An 18683-nucleotide genomic window follows, 5' to 3' on the forward strand; every position below is an offset into this window, starting at 1 on the left:
ACAGGACCACAAACCAACGGGTGACAGGACTCAGGACAATACGGGAACAGACACTGGAGCTGGGGACACAACAGGACCGAATATACGAGACGGGACTTGGGACATGACAGGAGACTGACAAAGGGGGGCAACAAGAGACGAGAACGGACTGGACAGGACAGGAGTGGACACATGGGGATTGACGGGAGACAAGACAGGGGACTGAACGTGGGACGGATACAGAGACTGGACACGTTTGGGGACAGAAGACTGGACATGGACAGGTGACAGAACAGGGGACTGGAATGGAGACGGGACTGATGACAGGACTGGGTGCTGGGAATGGACGGGAGCAGAGACTGGTGACGAGACAGGGGACAAGACACTGGACAGGATAGGAACATTAGACTGGACAGGGGTATGTGACTGGACAGAAGACAGGACAGGTGACATGACACTAGACGGATACGGAGACTGGACATGACTAACAGGGGACTGAACTTGAAACCGGACAGAGGGTTGGAACGGGGACTGGACAGGAGACAAGACGGGTGACTGGACATTGGACAGATACGGAGACTGGACATGACTAACAGGGGACTGAACATGAGACAGGACAGGGGGTTGAAACGTAGACTGGACAGGGCTGACAGGAGACTGGACTGGACTTGGTAGGGGAACAGGGACCAAGACGTTTACGGGGACAGACATGAATACAGTAACAGGGACCGGGACAGACACAAAGGCAGACACGGGTACTGGGACAAGGACAGAGACCGGAACCAAGACAGGGACAGACAGGGGAACCAATACAACAGGTGGGTGCCCAGGGCTGGCAAATGTCTGTGGGGTAGTCCGAGGAACCAGCCTGGGCACAGTTCTGGGGATCGGCCTCGAAGTCTTTCGGGCCGACCTACGGACATGGACAGGAGCGGCCGTAGCCACAGTCACGGGGACAGGAGAGGCCGTAGCCACAGTCACGGGGACAGGAGAGGCCGTAGCCACAGTCACGGGGACAGGAGCGGCCGTAGCCACAGTCACGGGGACAGGAGCGGCCGTAGCCACAGTCACCGAGACAGGAGCGGCGGGTGCCGCCATCACCGAGACAGGAGCGGCGGGTGCCGCCATCACCGAGACAGGAGCGGCGGGTGCCGCCATCACCGAGACAGGAGCGGCGGGTGCCGCCATCACCGAGACAGGAGCGGCGGGTGCCGCCATCACCGAGACAGGAGCGGCGGGTGCCGCCATCACCGAGACAGGAGCGGCGGGTGCCGCCATCACCGAGACAGGAGCGGCGGGTGCCGCCATCACCGAGACAGGAGCGGCGGGTGCCGCCATCACCGAGACAGGAGCGGCGGGTGCCGCCATCACCGAGACAGGAGCGGCGGGTGCCGCCATCACCGAGACAGGAGCGGCGGGTGCCGCCATCACCGAGACAGGAAGCCCTGCGACGTCGTCCACAGAGGCAGGGGAACCTCCGACGTCGTCCACGGAGGCAGGGGGGCCTGCGACGACGTCCAAGGAGGCAGGGGGGCCTGCGACGACGTCCAAGGAGGCAGGGGGGCCTGCGACGACGTCCAAGGAGGCAGGGGGGCCTGCGACGACGTCCAAGGAGGCAGGGGGGCCTGCGACGACGTCCAAGGAGGCAGGAGACAGTGCGACGACGTCCACGGAGGCAGAGGAACGTGCGACGACGTCCACGGAGGCAGAGGAGTCTGCGCCGTCGTCCACGAAGACTGGGGAACGTGCGACGACGTCCACGGAGGCAGAGGAGTCTGCGACGTCGTCCACGAAGACTGGGGAACGTGCGACGACGTCCACGGAGGCAGAGGAGTCTGCGTCGTCGTCCACGAAGACTGGAGAGGCGCGCGTCGCGCTCACGAAGACAGGAGAGGCGCGCGTCGCGCTCACGAAGACAGGAGAGGCGCGCGCCGCGCTCTCGAGGACAGGCGCGGCTGGAGGCGCCGCGTTAACGAAGACAGGGGCTTGTGCTGCTCGCCGGGCTCACGCTGGAGCTGTAAAGGGTTTAGGGGGTTTCACAGGCGCACCCATTAGATCACCTCGAGGTGCGCCCCTGTTAGCCTCAGACCTCAGAGCTCCGGAGGTGAGGCTAACAGCCCCTACCCTTAACGCCCCCCCAAAAATTTCCCCGGACCTGAGGGGGTAATCCTCCAGCGAGGGGGGAACTCCAGCACGCTTCTTCCGCCGGCTCTTTCGACTCCCGCTGGCGCAACTACTCGATTCCCGAGTCGACTCTTCCGCTATAGGATCCGGAACAGCGCCAGGCAGGAGCTGGAGCCGGCGACTCCATTCCGAGGCCGCTTTCAAGGCCTCCTCCACAGGATCTTTGGGGCCTGTGCGGAATGGAGTCCGGCGAACGGCACACCCCTTAAGGTAATAGTCCGTGCTAGCTGCGTCCTGTGGGTCGTACATTCTGTCAGGAACGAGGGGCGGATTGAGGGAGGCGGACGCATTCGCTAAAACACGGGATAATTTAATATAAACAAAACAACGATACTTAAACAGGACACAAACAAACAAGGAGCCAAACAAGCTAAATAAAACAAAGGAAACTGGACAGGGAGAACAGGACAGACGGACGAAAAGCGACACGACGAAAAAGGAGAAGAAACGGGGAAACTCTAGAGACAGACGGACAGACTAAATAACATGACCAACTAAACACAGGATAAAGGGGAAATGTAAGACAAACGGATGAGAGACAAGAGGGCTTAAATACTCACACAAACGAGACACACCTGGACAGATAACGAGGACGGGTAACACATGACACGGACGAGGAGGCGGAACAAAGGCGGAGACTCGAACATAAACAAAACAGAGCCATGTGCAAATAAAGCACATGGCAGGGACAACAGACTGACAGGACGAAGGCGTGACAGGCTGCAGTGTTCTAGACTAACTGAAGCTTCTTTAGGCTTTTATTAGAGCATGACGCTGTAGTAGTTCAAACTAAAAGTAATTAAGGCTAGAACAAATTTTTCAACATCTTGCATTGTTTGTCATTTCTTATCATAGCAATTTTTGAAGATTAAGAACAGTTATTCTAGTAATATTACTTGTTTATTCTTCAAAGAGCAGACTTAATTCTGACACCAAGGTTTTTCCGAGACATGCTTGAAGAAACTGAAAAATGATACAAATTTTGAATTAAAATTGAATGTTTAATTCTATCAACTTTTGGACCGAGAAGGAAAACCTCTGTTTTGTCTGAATTTAGTTTGGATTGATTTCTTTGACATGCAGTATTTTGTAACCGTAATTGGCCTCCATCTTAATAAATTGGAGTTTGTCATCTGGTTTAGCTGATATATAGTTGTATGTTATCAACATTGCAGTGAAAGGTAAGACCATGTTTACAGATAACATTGCCTAGTGATATCACATATAATTCAAATAGAAGATGACCCAAAGACCAAACCTTGTGGTACACCATATTTAACTTCTGTAATACTGATCATTATCCATTTACATTTACAAAGTTATAATGATCGATCAGATAGATCTCTACCATTGCTGCTGATGTGACACTATTTTAAAAAATTGTTAGAGCATAAATCACCATTTATGCTCTAAATCTTGAACATTTTTCAGGGCTAGCAAACTTTATCTACCTAATTATTTTACTACTTAGTTGTGCAACATTATTTACCATAGAGCAAAAGTTGTTCTCTAAGTCTTCAGTTATAGTATCCAGTTCAGAGCCTTCAATGTAGAGCTTATAGAACTTGATACATCTGGAATGTTATCAGTAAACCTAGTAGCTGTTGAGGATATCACAAAATGCTTGGTACGATGTAGTGAAGATAAGCATATTTATTTTGGTTAAAATGAAGCTCATATGAGATGAGGTATTTTGAATATCGTCTATAATAGAAATTCACTGAGAATTCATTTCTCAGTGGATCCTATGTTTATCAGCATACAATGTCAAGCAATCAGTCTCTGACAGTTGACGTATCACTGGCGAGAGGCTTGTGGTCACTGCTGTTTCAAATGTGCCCAGTGCTATACTGGAACTATTAAATTCAGAGCATTTCCCTTTCACTCATTTCCTTTTACCAGAGGAAAAAATAATATCGCATTGTGTACAAGATTGCAGTACTAAGTACCACAATGAAATGTTTTTTTTTTTTTTGTTTTTAAGATTTTAAATCCTTTAAAATCTCTTGTTAATTTCTACATCATCCTCAGGGCTGTTAAGAGCTAATATTCAAAATAATAATATAAAAAATCTGGAATATTTTCTTGTTTACTTTAGTACACATTGAGCCAAACATTGCTTCAGTAAGACAGCACAATGCTGTTTATTTAGAATTAAGGGGATTTATAGTTTGGGAACTTTTCACAGGTTAAAAAAATACCCAACACAAAATGGTTGGTAATATCCAAGTACAAGGTAGGAGGTAGCAATGCAAGTTCAGCACTTCATGTTCTCAAAGTTCAGCACTTATAGTCTGGCCATATGGAGCAGTAATGTTATTGTTACTGTATATTGTTAATATATATAAAGTTGTAATTTTATCCAAGTAACAGACCCTGGTATCCTTGCTGAGTTTATTTTTGTGCACATACTTTTCTAGTTTTAGTGCTCTAACTGCTGCCTTAGTATAAAATAACGCATGTTTCTCACTGTTTTCATTGTGCCTATACTGCCATAAAGGCACACATGGGCAAAATTCACACATTATTATTTAATCTGGGTATGTCTGTTGTCTGTTATTTTGTCATTAGTCATTGTCATTGTGACTGGTGTTACACACTCTGCTGGTCATCTGTGTTCATACTGCAGCCTTATAAAGCTGTTTAAACAAGCTTTGTGAGCTGCATATTGAGAAGCTTCTCTCTCAGACCTGAGATCAGCTCTTTGCCAGGCAGTATGGGGCACAGCTTGACCTAGCAATGACTTAAGAACAGGAAAACACTTCCTTTTTGTGTTTGTGTGTGTGTGTGTGTGTGTGTGTGTGTGTGTGTGTGTGTGTGTGTGTGTGTGTGAATTATATAATCGTTGTTTAATTATTCAACCTATATAAAAGCAGCCAGCTGGAAAACAGAGCAGTGTTTTGTTTTGATGATTTGTGCATAGAAAGGGGCCCAGAGGATATTTAGAAGAGAGTATGTTGCTTTTATTCAAGTAAGGAAACAGGAAATACGCAGTCCTGCTGAATGGGTTTGTTGAGTACACACACACACACACACACACACACACACACACACACACACACTGACCATGCAGGAGCACAGTAGTCCACCTGTTTCTCCCCAAACTGTGCAAAAGATAGGTGTTCCTAATCCAGTGGTCATCTAACACACACAAACACTATGCTAGCAATGGTTATAAATGCACTGTATGAATATATTGTCTGTGTATCTCCATTTGTATGCATTTTTTAGTTTACTACATCATTCACTGTCCGTCACACAGTGTAAAAAATATCATGGACCAGTTTTATAATGAATGGACCAATAGAAATGCTCAAAAATTACTCTGAATAAAATCTTTTTACATTCACTCCCACTGAAAATGAATAGGTTTTTTTCCCCTCTTCTGTAAAGGTACTATTTGGGTTAGGGTATATATGTTTTTAATTGAACATCAACGATATGTAAGCACCTATTAGACACCTAAGATTATTATTATTTTTAAAAATAATGTATCTTCTCAAGTGTGGTGCTTGTATAAATATGTACATAATTACAATAAACACAAAAATATAAATACAATAAAAGTACAAATGAATAAAAATAAAAGTAATAGAGTGTTGTGTGCGAGTGTGAAGAACAATCTTTTTTCCAGATGCTCTCCTTGACCATTATATTTTTAATTGTTAAATCAACTCCACAATTTATTTAACATAAAGAAATATTTATTAACCTGGATAAAAATACTGTTTCAGTTAACTCTATTGGCCTTGCCAGGAAAACATTTAAGACGGTCTGTATCCTCATTGTTCAAGGCTCTCAATCAGATCAAGTTTAAATATATGTAAGTATTTAATAGAAATGCTTTTTTAAATATCTTTTTTATGGCATTCATTAAATCTTTGATAGAGAACTGTTTGAAAGCTCTTAATCAGTTCTTTGCATACATGTCCCTGTGATTAAATGTCATTCTATTTCATCCGTCTCCCCAGTTATCCATAATCTCTCTGTATGTGGTGAAGTGTCAGGTTGATTATACACAGTAATTTGTGTTCTCAGCTGTAATCTCATTTAGTGAGTGAGTGTGTGTGTGTGTGTGTGTGTGTGTGTGTGTGTGTGTGTGTGTGTGTGTGTGTGAGTGTGAGTGTGTGTATGGTGTGAATGTGGGAGTGTGTGGTGCCCTGTGATGGACTGGTGCCCTATCCAGGGTGTGTTCCTTCCTATTTGCACTCACTGTGATGCTGAACAGAATAAGCAGTTACAGATAATTAATGAATGAATGAAATCTCTTTTACTAGCCTTTACCATATCAAGTCATCTTTAAAAAAGGTGAATCTGGATTATAAATGAGTGAACGTTTGAACTAATTTTTAACCACAAAGACAAAACAATGGGCTATAAACCAGAACCCTTGAAAAAAGCCAATTGAAATTACTTGGATTTGGAGAAGTGGTTCTTCAAATGACTGTTCTTGAGAGGTATGAAAACTACCCTTTCAACATTCTGAAATTTAAACTTTAATTGTGAAAATACTAAAAATGAACCAAAACTAAAATTGCACTTAATGTCTAAAATTCTTTAGAACTGAAGTCACCATGCTAATCCAGGTGTAGAAGGATATAAAGGGCATATTTAAGGTTAATGCTTATGGGATTGAGCATTCCTGAAGGGGTGTTGTGGCTCAGTTAAAATATAAGGGAAAAAGGGAAAGCTGACATCATACTTTCTGCAAGTTTAATGTTAAATGTTTTTAAATGCTTTGGGTCAAGGGACATTCACTATGGGTTCATGTGCCAGAAATATTTGGGAACCCCTGCTGTAACAAGAAGCAATGTGTGTTACAGAAATATAGACAGTGCATGGCAGGACTACTCGCCCCTCCTTATGGGGTGATGGAGAGTGGATCTAGCAATGATCGTGAGTATCTCCCTTTTTCTCTCTCTTTCTCTCTTTTTCTCCCCTCTCTGTTTCAGCCACAACATCTGAGTCCACTTCAAAGGTCCTTTAACTCTATGTTTAGGACAGAAGGACAGATACACAGAACGTCAGACATAATAACATGATAAGATAACACTACTGATCCCTGATGAAAAATTAGTCGCATGTATATAATAAAGTTGCAATAATAAACTGTATTTCTAGACTTTTTATTCCTTCTCCACAATGCAAGAGAAAAACAAAATAATAAAATATATCTTGCTTGTATGTGTGCCTAATGATTTGTGTGAGTTATATGATCTGTTTGCCTACCTGTCTCTGTTCTGCAGGAATGCCTGACAAAGACAATCTCAGCACAGATCCCCTGAAATATATGTCAAAAAGCCTAAGCAAGGTACTTTCACCCTCATTCTGAAAGTGTTTGTTTCCATTGTTTCCATTTTGGTGGATTTTTAGTTTACATCATTTGAACACAGCATGCTCACTGCATTTTGTGTGAAAATTTCATTATGAATGGACCAAAAAAAAATGCTCCAGAATAATTAGGAATAAATTCATTTTTTAACAGACTTCCATTAAAATTTCTAAAGATTATTTTTTCTCCTCTATTTTAGGAGATAAATTTTTAATGGGACAGGGTTTTTAAGCAACCCTGTATAATAGTTTAATCGATTCACAGCCATGGTCAATGCACACTCACACATGGCTGCAGGTGATCGCCACCTGTTTCACATAAATGTGTGGAAATGTGTTCAGAGAGAATAAAAAAAGGCATCTGCTGAATGGAGAGGCTTTTATTTCATTAATGTCAGCCCGGTGTGCATATGGGTTTTAAAATCTCTCTTTGTTTCAATCCTCTTTCACTCCCCTATTCTCACTCCATTCTGTCCCTCTTCCTTTTATTCTGTGCCATCCCCCACCATTCTTCCTTTCTCTCTCAGGTGCCATCAGAAAAGATTTTGAGAGCAGGCAAGGTCTTACGTAATGCTATACTGGCTAGAGCTCCTCACATGATCAGAGACAGAAAATATCATTTAAAAACATACAGGTACATTTTACACGTTCAATATGTCAATATATATATATATGTCAATACGATGAACAAATTCTAACCTATTTTTGGTGTTATACTGTTAAACATAATTTTGGCTATAATATATTTTGCATAATATTATACACTGACCGATCACTGGATTCGGAACCCCTACACTGTGTCTACAATCTTTGTCCACTTTAACAGCTCCACTGACCAATACAGGAGCATTTTGTAGTTCTACAATTACAGACTGTAGTCCACCTGTTTCCCTGCTTTCTTATCCCCATTTCACCCTGTCCTTTAATGGTCAGGACCCCCACAAGACCACCACAGAGCAGGTATGATTTGGGTGGTGCATCATTCTCAGCACTCAGTTAGTGTGTGTTGCACTGTTATGCATGGATCAAACACAGCAGGGCTGCTAGAGTTTTAAAAGACCCCAGGGTCACTGCTGGAAAGTCCACTAACCGAAAACATCTAGCCAACAGTGTCCTGTGGACGGCATCCTGTGTCCACTAATGAAGGATTACAGGAGGACCAACTCAATGAACAAGGTAGATTTGTCTAACAGGGTGGACAGTAAGTGGATCCATCCGAAGGTATGCAGAGAAACAGGTAGACTATAGTCTGTAGAGCTGTAGAGCTACAAAGTGCTTCTGTACAGTCAGTGGAGCTGATAAAATGGACAAATTGTGTAGATACAAGCTAGGTATTTCTAATCCAGTGATCATTTATTGTATAATATTTTGCATTGCTATATTCAAGCTTTTCTAATACTACTTACTAATATCAAAATGTACAAGATAAGCACAGTTAATATAATCTTCTGATACTTAATCAGTATGAATATGAAGTTGATATTTACTCTGTGCGTGTGTATTAGTGCGTTTACTTGTCTTATATTTCGTTGTGTGTCCACAGGCAGTGCTGTGTTGGCACTGAGCTGGTTGATTGGCAGCTACAGCAGAGTTCATGTGTTCACAGTCGAGCCCATGCTGTTGGAATGTGGCAGGCATTGCTGGAGGAGGGAATTCTTAATCATGGTGAGATTTGAAGTCACACATGTTCTATATATTTTACGTCTCTATACATACTTACCGACTTATGTACTTATCTATCCACATTTTGAAAGTAGTATAACATACATACATACTGTTTTATGAGAACTGGCAAAAATAATCTTACTATTACAGTGCTGTGCAGAAGTCTTGGTCACCTAAGGTTATAATTATTTTAAAGAATGTATCTTCTCAGAAAGCGTGGCACGCTTATATATATAACTATATATAATTACAATAAATACAAAACATAAATAAAATGAAACTAAAAGGATTTTTTTTGAAATAGTGGTAGATTTGTTGTAAACTAATGTGAAGAACAATGTTTGTTTCCAGATATTCTCTTTGATCATATGGATTTTTTTAAATCAACCACACTTAATTTAACATAATGAAGTATTTATTAATCTGTAACACTAGGTGTTTGATGATAACCACATGTGATACTGGACTGCCACAAAGAGGGGTTTGAAATTTGTTAAAACAGTACATTCACACACAGAATATCACTACCAACTGTAATAATGTAATTTGTATTTATTCTAATATTAGGGTTTATTTTGAGTAAACTCTTACTGTTGAGATAAATAGCCTTTAAATCTTATTAAGTGCCTAAAACGTTTCAGAGTACTGCATATTGTCTTAATTTACAAATTTACACACAAATATGCACAAAAAAACCAACATACAAACAATTACAGTTATACCTCAATGAGGTACACAACACTCAACACTGTTTTATTTACAGTGGACCAGGAGCTTAATTTCCAAGACAAGTACCTTTTCTATCGTTTCCTTGATGATGAAGAAGAGGAGCCAGTGTTGCCCACAGAAGATGAGAAACGAGAAGCAGAGGAAGAGCTGCAGGACACCCTCCTCTTCCTCTCTCAGATTGGCCCTGATGCACACATGCGCATGATTCTTAGAAAAGTGTAAGTGAATAGCTGTGCTACCTTCAAATCTATATTCTTGGACTTCCTGATGCACTCTGTATAATTCAAAACTCATAAGGTACCAATATTGTGTTAGAAATACATTTTACCCAGTATCAGTAGTGGTGGTGTGAAGAGTATTTTTTAAGAGTAATAGAAAAGATAATTTAATTTATGTTTTATTTTACACCAATCAATCAGCCGTAATATTTAAAACATCAGTCTTATGTTGTGTCCTCCTACTTCCATTAAGTAATCTTGTGGCCATAAAAGGCTGCACTTGGTCTGCATCAGGGGGAACGATGGCGCAGAAGTAGTGTCTGGGGTGGTGGGTTCAAGGCCCACTCCGGGTGACTGTCTGTGAGGAGTTTGGTGTGTTTTCCCTGTGTCCACGTGGGTTTCCTCCAGGTGATCTGGTTTCCTCCCACAGTCCAAAAACACACGTTTGTAGGTGGATTACCGACTCAAAAGTGTCCGTATGAGTGAGTGTGTGTTGCCTTGTGAAAGACTAGTGCCCCCTCCAGGGTGTGTTCCTGCTTTGCATGTGTCCACTTGCACAGAGGAAATCAAAACCTGCTTTTTATTTATTAATCTCTCTGTCTATCTACCTCTCTGTGCAGGCCGGGGCAGAGGACACTTGAAGATCTGGAGATTATTTATGATGAACTGCTGCATATTAAAGCTCTTGCTCACCTCTCCAACACTGTAAAATACCCTTTTGTATATTTACTTTTTTACTACATGTGAATAATCATTGGTTGTTTTGTTTAGTGTGTATACAATATAGCACTACAATTTCCACATTTTGGCATGCATTTTGTATTACACTGTGTCAGTCTGTTAAACCTGGTTGTGTTTCCCTTTGCAGGTGAAGAGAGAGCTTGCTGGTGTCCTCATATTTGAGTCACATGCCAAAGCAGGCACTGTCTGTAAGTACACATTATTATTGTTTATTTACTACTTATTTAAAACAAGTTATTATATCAGTGGGTGCCATGGTGGTGCAACAGGTAGTGTCACTGCCACACAGCTTCATCAATTTGGTGTTCTGGCTTCAATAACCACCTTGAGTTACTGAGTACAGTAGGTAGTGTCACAGTCACACAGCTCTAGGGACCTGGAGGTTGTGGATTCAAGTCCCACTCCAGGTGACTGTCTGTGAGGAGTCTGGTGTGTTCTCCCAAGTGTCTTTGTGGGTTTCCTCCGGGTATTCCAGTTTCCTCCCATGGTCCAAAAACACACGTTGGTGGGTGGTTTGGTGACTCAAAAGTTTCCATAGGTGTGAGTGTGTGTCACCCTGTGAAGAACTGATGCCCCCTACAGGGTATGTTCCTGCTTTACGCCCAATGATTCCGGGTAGGCTCCGGACCCACCGTTAACCTGAATTGGAGAAGCAGTTACAGATAATGAATGAATGAATTATTTACTGGTGCTCTGTCAGGTGTGTGTTTGTCTTGTGTGCAGTGACTCCAGGGAGTCACCTAACTCACAGTCCTGATGAGAATGAAGCATCATAAAAATATGCAATAACAAAAACAATGATTAAAAATAATGTAAAAAAAATGTGTTTATAATATTCTTATGTGAATCATGATCTATTATTCTTTTTCTTTTTTATGTGATATTTAGTGTTTAATCAGGGTGAGGAAGGCACTTCCTGGTACATCATCCAGAAGGGATCTGTAAATGTTGTTATCTATGGCAAGGTGAGACAATCCCATAGATTCATTACACTAACCACTCTTAATTTCACTAAATATTCTCATAATAGACTCAGTGATAATGAAGTGTTGCATTGGCCTGTATTATTAGGGGGTGGTTTGCACGCTGCATGAAGGTGATGACTTTGGCAAGTTGGCTCTGGTCAACGATGCTCCACGTGCTGCCTCCATCGTTCTGAGAGAGGACAACTGTCACTTTTTACGAGTGGACAAAGAAGACTTTAACCGCATACTCAGGGTAGAGTACACTCTCATATACACATATATACACAGTGTATAAAGGGTAAGGTTCCTTCAATTCAAGAATCTGTTCTCCCTGTTGTATAAATGATTGTGTGGCAGGATGTAGAGGCAAACACAGTACGTCTGAAAGAACATGGGAAGGATGTATTGGTGCTTCAGAAGAGTCTCCGCCCCTCCAGCCATGGAAATGTTCCGGCCCACTTCAAGTACATATGCACACCTTACCAGTAATTCATAAATATATTACATTCATATTTTTTGCAGTTGTACTCATGCTCACCATCTGTCATTTTATTAAGCTGCTATCCACATATTAATCTGTGTGTATTTGGTATTCAGATACACTGTGATGTCAGGATCCCCAGAGAAGATTCTTGAGCATTTACTGGAGACAATGCGCCTTGACATTCATTTCTCTGACCCAGGTTATTAGTTATTACACTTCATACAGGACAGTAGGAATAAATATTTGATATCAATGGACAACAAGTGGTAAATTTATTGGTCACAGATAAATATAAGAAATTGACTGGTTGGAAGATCTGACTGAAAATAATTAATAATAATTAAACTGCTACTTTTTCTGCATACAGATCCTGCTCTGGATGACTTTGTTCTCATGCACTGTGTCTTCATGCCCAACAGCCAACTGTGCCCAGCCCTGCTGGCTCAATATCCTACCCCAAGTTAGCCTCTTGGTTCAGTTTTGTTTTCTGGCTTAGAATGATTAAAACTTGTTTCCAAAAGTTTTCCACCCTGGTTACAGTAATTATCAACTATTATTTGAGAATGTAAAGACACTTTGGGCTTTCTGGTGGCCTCTCTTTCTGTTTGCGTGTCTGCATTGTGTTTTACGGTAGAATATATGTTAGGGGCAGGGAAACCTGCCACTCATTGAAAGGCACATTTATTGATTCTCCAATCAACTGGATTTGAAAATGGCATTACACACTATGGCCTGTTGAATGATTAAGAAATATAATATGTAGGATATCCACAGTTTTCCTGTTATTAAAAACTGAAATTAAATTGTTATCAGAAAAACCCACTGCAGGCCTAAAAGTCACAGTTCTGATACACAGGGGATAATGGGCCTGTATTTTTACTGTAGGAATCTCGAGTATGCTACTTTATTACTTTAATCTCAAAATGTTCTACATTTTGAAATAATTCCTTTAATCTTGGAATATTGAAATAATTACTAATGGCTCTCAGAGAAAATTAAATCACCTGGCATTACTACATGTTCACAGTGATATTTTGAAGCTTTATTGACATTAATGCTCTCATGAGGGAGTTTATCAGCATCACTCCTGAGCACAAGTTCACATATGGAATGCTGCAGTTTGCAAGCAGTAGGATAATTTTATATAATTGATGCCACGTGTAGTGTTAGCTTGAACTGGATTTACATGGGTTTATAAATTACTCTTATAATGTAATAACAATATGAGTTATAAATAATAAATGGTTGTGTTTTTTTGATATGCTGGGTTAGGTTGGGTTGCTGCTCTCAGAATTTTAGCAGCTGAATTGTCAGAATCATCTAATCACTAGTTTTTAAAACATCTGACTTTTAATGTGACATCTCTACATATGTGATATAAATGCTGCTGAAAATGTCAGCACCCCTAACTAAAACACTTTCCCATCCCTCTCAAATAACGCATTGCCTGCAAACACTGCATGTGTTTTATGTCAAAAACATATGTGTTTATGTCAAAAACATATGTGTTTTCCTTAGCATGTGTGCACCTACCATTCTCAGGCATCTCAGGGTTCTGAGCAAGAGCGAATGGATTATGCTGTGGCTACTAAGAGACGTGTGATGGGCCTGGCTCTGCGGTGGGCCACACTGCAGGCCCACCATCTTCTAGAGGATGACACTGCACTCAGCTTTCTTGAGGTTGAACACATACACAGTTGGTCCACTGTCTAACTAAGAGTGAATTTTAGACAGCATTTCAGGGTCACAGATAAATAAAGAAAACTCAAATATTTAGTTTCCTAGTTATTAAATAATTTATATATTGTTTTTATATGCCAGTGTGACCCTGGTTGTCCATTGGACCTGCATTCCTTGATCTCATTATCTGGTGTATATTTTGCACTTCATAGGCATACATTACAAACTGCAGTCCAATGTTTATATCTATTTTATACCTATGTTTTGGGGTATATTTAAGGATTACATACTAAGTAAAACCCTGTTTTCACAAATCACTATAAATCCAAGTAGATCTCCAGAAGCAAGAATGCGTTTTGTAAATTTAACATATGTTAATTTAACAAGATTTATTCCATTTAATTGGACTATTTTCTTATTTATCCCTTCATGACTATGCTAACAAATTGAATTTTTATGTTAAGATGTGATAATGTGATAGCACGGATTTAAATATCAAATTCAATATATGCATGAAGCAACATTTTTGTACCTGTGTGTATACTCAGGAGCTCTATGGATTTGTTTCAAACGATACGAGGGTCATACGCCCATTGAAGGAACTACTACCAGAACTGGAGAAAATCATTAGACAATAGTAAGTGTGTATATGTATTTATGAGATCGGGAGTATATGTGTATTATATGTGCAGTAAGCAAACTTTTTTTTCCCTTTTTTTCAGCCCTGACGATGCCCGTACCTCTCAAAAAAAGGTTAATTTTAAAGCATCAGTTTTTTACATAAATACTCATCCTCAAGTATCTCACTAATTGTACTGTTATACCTGTTTAAGTATTATAAAAGATTTTCATGCTTTGTTTCATGTTTCATTCATTTTAGCATAAAGTTCTCTTGCGGCAGTTCAGCTCTGGAGAAGAGAGGCTCGCAAAGAAGCAACCAATCAGGAGTTTTGACGATAGTGAGTATGTGGGTGTATATAAGTTGCGCTGTTATTTATTCTTGTTTTCTTACTCTTTGTTTATCTCTTTGTGTGTGTGTGTGTGTGTGTGTATTTAGTACTCGTGAAAGTATACTGCGCCGATCACACATATACCACCATCCGAGTTCCTGTGCTTGCAACCGGGAGAGAAGTGATAACAGCTGTAGCTGATAAACTTGGATTCACTGAGGAGCATTTCCTGATCAGCCTCAATGCTAATGGAGGTAGTACTATTAATAATAATAATAATAATAATAATAATAATAATAATAATAATAATAAAATTATTATTAACATTAAATGTAAATTATAATATGAATAAATCATTAAATTCTAATATCAATAAACATTTATATTACACATCTGCATACAAATTCAATTATATCTTTTGCAAAATGCTAAATTTATAAAACTGGAGACTATCCTCCTGGATATAAATCACTGATGCTTATTGTTCAAGTAAATATTCTGTCTTTATAATGATCCTTTAACTAAATGATATTTTGAATAGTATTCTAATAGAGACCGCTCTCACACATACAGACAGGTTCTGCCACCCTAGTTTGGTGTGTGATCTTCTTGAAACTGAGTAATTAAATAAATCTTTTAATAAACTAGTGAAAGGGACATATTTAGCGTGTTCTAAAAATAGCATTAGGACCCTGTTAGTCATCCATATTAAGGTACAGCCTTCTAGAAACACAGCATGATTTTTTATAAGATTGTTTTGGAAGGGACATTTGGTTGCCAGAATGGGTAATATTAGTAAGAAATTTTGAGAACTGTTAAAAGGTTATATAACAGTCCTGTCAGTGTGACTTGAATAAAGTGCACAATGTATGATGTTCATTGGTCCTGTGGAGTGTGTGTTTGTGTGTGTGAGGTTCTGCACTGTGGACTCACAACAGATGACCAAGTGGTAATTTCCCAGTCAGGGATTAAGCCTAGTCTTGGAATACACAGCATTTTGAACTGAGATTTTGACTGGAAATATTGAAGCCTTTCTGGCAGGTATTTATTAGCTTTGTGTTAATTTTAGTATTTATTGCATCTATCATTTGGGTTTTAATAAACCTACTTCATTAATAACGAACTTTGATTTACATATTGTTTATTATTATTATTATTATTGTTGTTGTTGTTGTTGTTGTTGTTACAAGCTTTTCATTTTGTGAAGGTTATTTGCACAGTTTCTTTAAATTGCTCTTAGTGAGAAGGACTAACCTATTAACTGATTTCTTTTTTTTTAATTTGTTTCTATAAAGAGAAGCAGATGCTGAAGCCCGATGATGTGTCAGTGTTCCAGTCATTAGGAGTGAATGGACGGCTGTTTGCCTGTACAAGAGAGCAGCTTGACTCACTGGTGAGATAATCAGCTAATAAAATGTTCGGGATGTGTGTGAGTGAGAGGTAAAATGTTAGAATTCCAGTAACTGTTCTGTGTGTGTGTGTGTGTTACAGACTCCCCTTCCAGAGCAGGAAGGTCCTTCCACAGGTTCCATGTCCAGTTTTGAGCTTATGAGTTCTAAGGACTTGGCCTTTCAGATGACACTTTATGATTGGGAACTCTTCAGCTGTGTTCATGAGGTTTAAATTAATCACACATACTTACACAGTGTTAAATGTTTGATTTACTCATTAGGTATATGTGAATGTGTTGATTTAAATGACATCACCAAAAAGAAAGAATTTACTTTAGTTTCTTTATATTGATTGCACGAATATCAGAGTATATTTTGGAAATTTCACAATGTTTACATACTACATCACAATTGTTAATAAGGAAAAATGAACTCTTATCCCCACAGTCCTTTAAAACTGCTTATGTTGACCACTGGTTTCTTCACCAGCTTTATCTATATCTCTGATGACTACATAATCAAACATAACAGAAATATAATAGACAGTTTTAGAGCATGCACCCAGCAAATTGGCAAAAATGGACAAATATCACAAGACTTGACAATGTACACAGCAAATTCTCTAGTGTTTAATCAACACTATTAGTGCGAAATCAACACTGTTAGTGTAATAATTTAACACTCTCAGTGTTAACACTAATAGTGTTGATTTAACACTGGAGAATTTGCTATGTACATTGGCAAGTCTTGTGATATTTGTCCATTTTCTTTCCGTAGGACCATTTAGTTTCACACAATCACAGGAATTTCTGTTAATTGTGATCAGTTACAGAGTGTGGAACATGCCTGTACTACATTATTTTTAAACTTTTTAGTAGTTTCCTACCATATTATGTGAAATACCACACTATTGCTTCTTTAGAAATAAGATAAGCACACAACAAGTTTGGGAAGCAGTTTTGGATTGATGTTAATGACAAGAAACGGGTAATTGTGGAGAAGTTGATGATTCCTAAAATACTACATTTGTCTGCAGCACACTGACAAACTTGTGGTGCCTCTGGACTTCACGGCTGGGTTTCCCAAAAGCAGCTTAGAACAAAGAGGATTCTTATGTGGTAGAGTGGGCATCACAATGATCGCTATCTCTCTCTGTTAAGATATGTTAACACTGAGACTTTTGGGGAAGCTGGGCCCTGATCAACAAGAACGTTCTTGTTTATCTAATTAGAACCTAGGAACTCGTCACTTACCATGAAAATCCTAGAAATTCAAATTGTTAACCTTAGGTTTCTATTATAAGTATTATTGTGTTTTTCTGCTGGTATGCACTTTTTATCAACAAATTTGATACGTTATTTACCACCTGACATAATGCATGTAGGTTGTGTGATGTGTGTCTATCTATGTCTCCCCTGCAGTATGAACTGGTGTATCATACATTTGGGCGACAGGCGTACCGGCGGTCCACAGCCAACCTGGATCTCTTTCTACGCCGCTTTAACCAGGTGCAGCTGTGGGTGGTGACTGAGGTCTGCCTGTGTGGTACTCTCAGTAAACGAGTGCAGCTGCTCAAGAAGTTCATCAAGATTGCTGCTCAGTAAGGAATATACAAACCTCCACACACACAAAAATACTCCTGTGCAGAAAATGGGCCAACTGCCCAGAATGGCAAAATATTAAACCTCTAAAACCTCATCTCTGTTTATCAAAATGACAAATTTAAACATTCTTTCCATGAAAAAAATTAATACCTTAAAAGTGGCTTAGATATAACTCCACATGTTTTTCAGTAATTCAGGATGGGCAGATCAATGAATATTCAATTAGACCCTACATTGGGTCTAATATGCAGTTTGAAAGCCCTGCCCTACAAGTTGAAAGGCTTTGGTTTTATGAATTATGAAACCCTAGCTTGCTAAAATCACACAATAAAGACTGTCTTTTGAACAGTGCAGTTTCAAAGTGGAAAGTGCTCAACCAGTCCTGGCAAGGGTGTGTTCCTGCCTTGCACTTGATGATTCCAGGAAAGCTCCAGACCCACCGTGACCCTACTTACAATAAATCAGTTTACAGTTAACAAGACAATACACATGCTGCTACAACTACCAAGAAGCAGCTTGACAATAACACTATCAGACTCATATTTTATCATGGCAGGAGCCCAGATTAAAATCTTACAGAGAGTACTTGATCTTGCATTATACAAATTATAGCTAATTTGGCTTTGTTGTCTAGTCATCAACTGTTAGAACACATTTACTCTGCAAAATTTATTCTTCTATCTGAAAGAACAGTCTACAATGGCATATATAATAAATTAAAGTTCATTTGAGTACTTTGTAGTTTCATACTAATTACACTGT

The 18683-nt window shown here is 40.0% G+C and overlaps 1 protein-coding gene across 5 annotated transcripts in view; it reads left to right on the top strand.

The window, feature by feature from the left end:
• Positions 1–18683, top strand: part of rapgef4b (Rap guanine nucleotide exchange factor 4b) — a 44269-nt gene that overhangs the window by 17712 nt on the left and 7874 nt on the right. For 3 of the 5 annotated variants that reach the window (XM_066664365.1, XM_066664367.1, XM_066664369.1), the window contains 20 exons: positions 6987–7059; positions 7410–7474; positions 8022–8128; positions 9038–9159; positions 9923–10106; positions 10727–10811; positions 10975–11035; positions 11736–11812; positions 11919–12065; positions 12170–12297; positions 12410–12495; positions 12664–12742; positions 13826–13976; positions 14525–14613; positions 14699–14729; positions 14857–14935; positions 15034–15180; positions 16222–16319; positions 16418–16543; positions 17739–17917. In XM_066664365.1, the coding sequence (XP_066520462.1) occupies positions 6987–7059; positions 7410–7474; positions 8022–8128; positions 9038–9159; positions 9923–10106; positions 10727–10811; positions 10975–11035; positions 11736–11812; positions 11919–12065; positions 12170–12297; positions 12410–12495; positions 12664–12742; positions 13826–13976; positions 14525–14613; positions 14699–14729; positions 14857–14935; positions 15034–15180; positions 16222–16319; positions 16418–16543; positions 17739–17917 (2114 nt within the window). The remainder of the gene's footprint in view (positions 1–6986; positions 7060–7409; positions 7475–8021; positions 8129–9037; positions 9160–9922; positions 10107–10726; positions 10812–10974; positions 11036–11735; positions 11813–11918; positions 12066–12169; positions 12298–12409; positions 12496–12663; positions 12743–13825; positions 13977–14524; positions 14614–14698; positions 14730–14856; positions 14936–15033; positions 15181–16221; positions 16320–16417; positions 16544–17738; positions 17918–18683) is intronic. The other 2 variants (XM_066664366.1, XM_066664368.1) reach the window with 1 other exon arrangement.

Source organism: Hoplias malabaricus, chromosome 3 (genome assembly GCF_029633855.1).
Source record: "Hoplias malabaricus isolate fHopMal1 chromosome 3, fHopMal1.hap1, whole genome shotgun sequence".
NCBI classification, from domain to species: domain Eukaryota; kingdom Metazoa; phylum Chordata; class Actinopteri; order Characiformes; family Erythrinidae; genus Hoplias; species Hoplias malabaricus.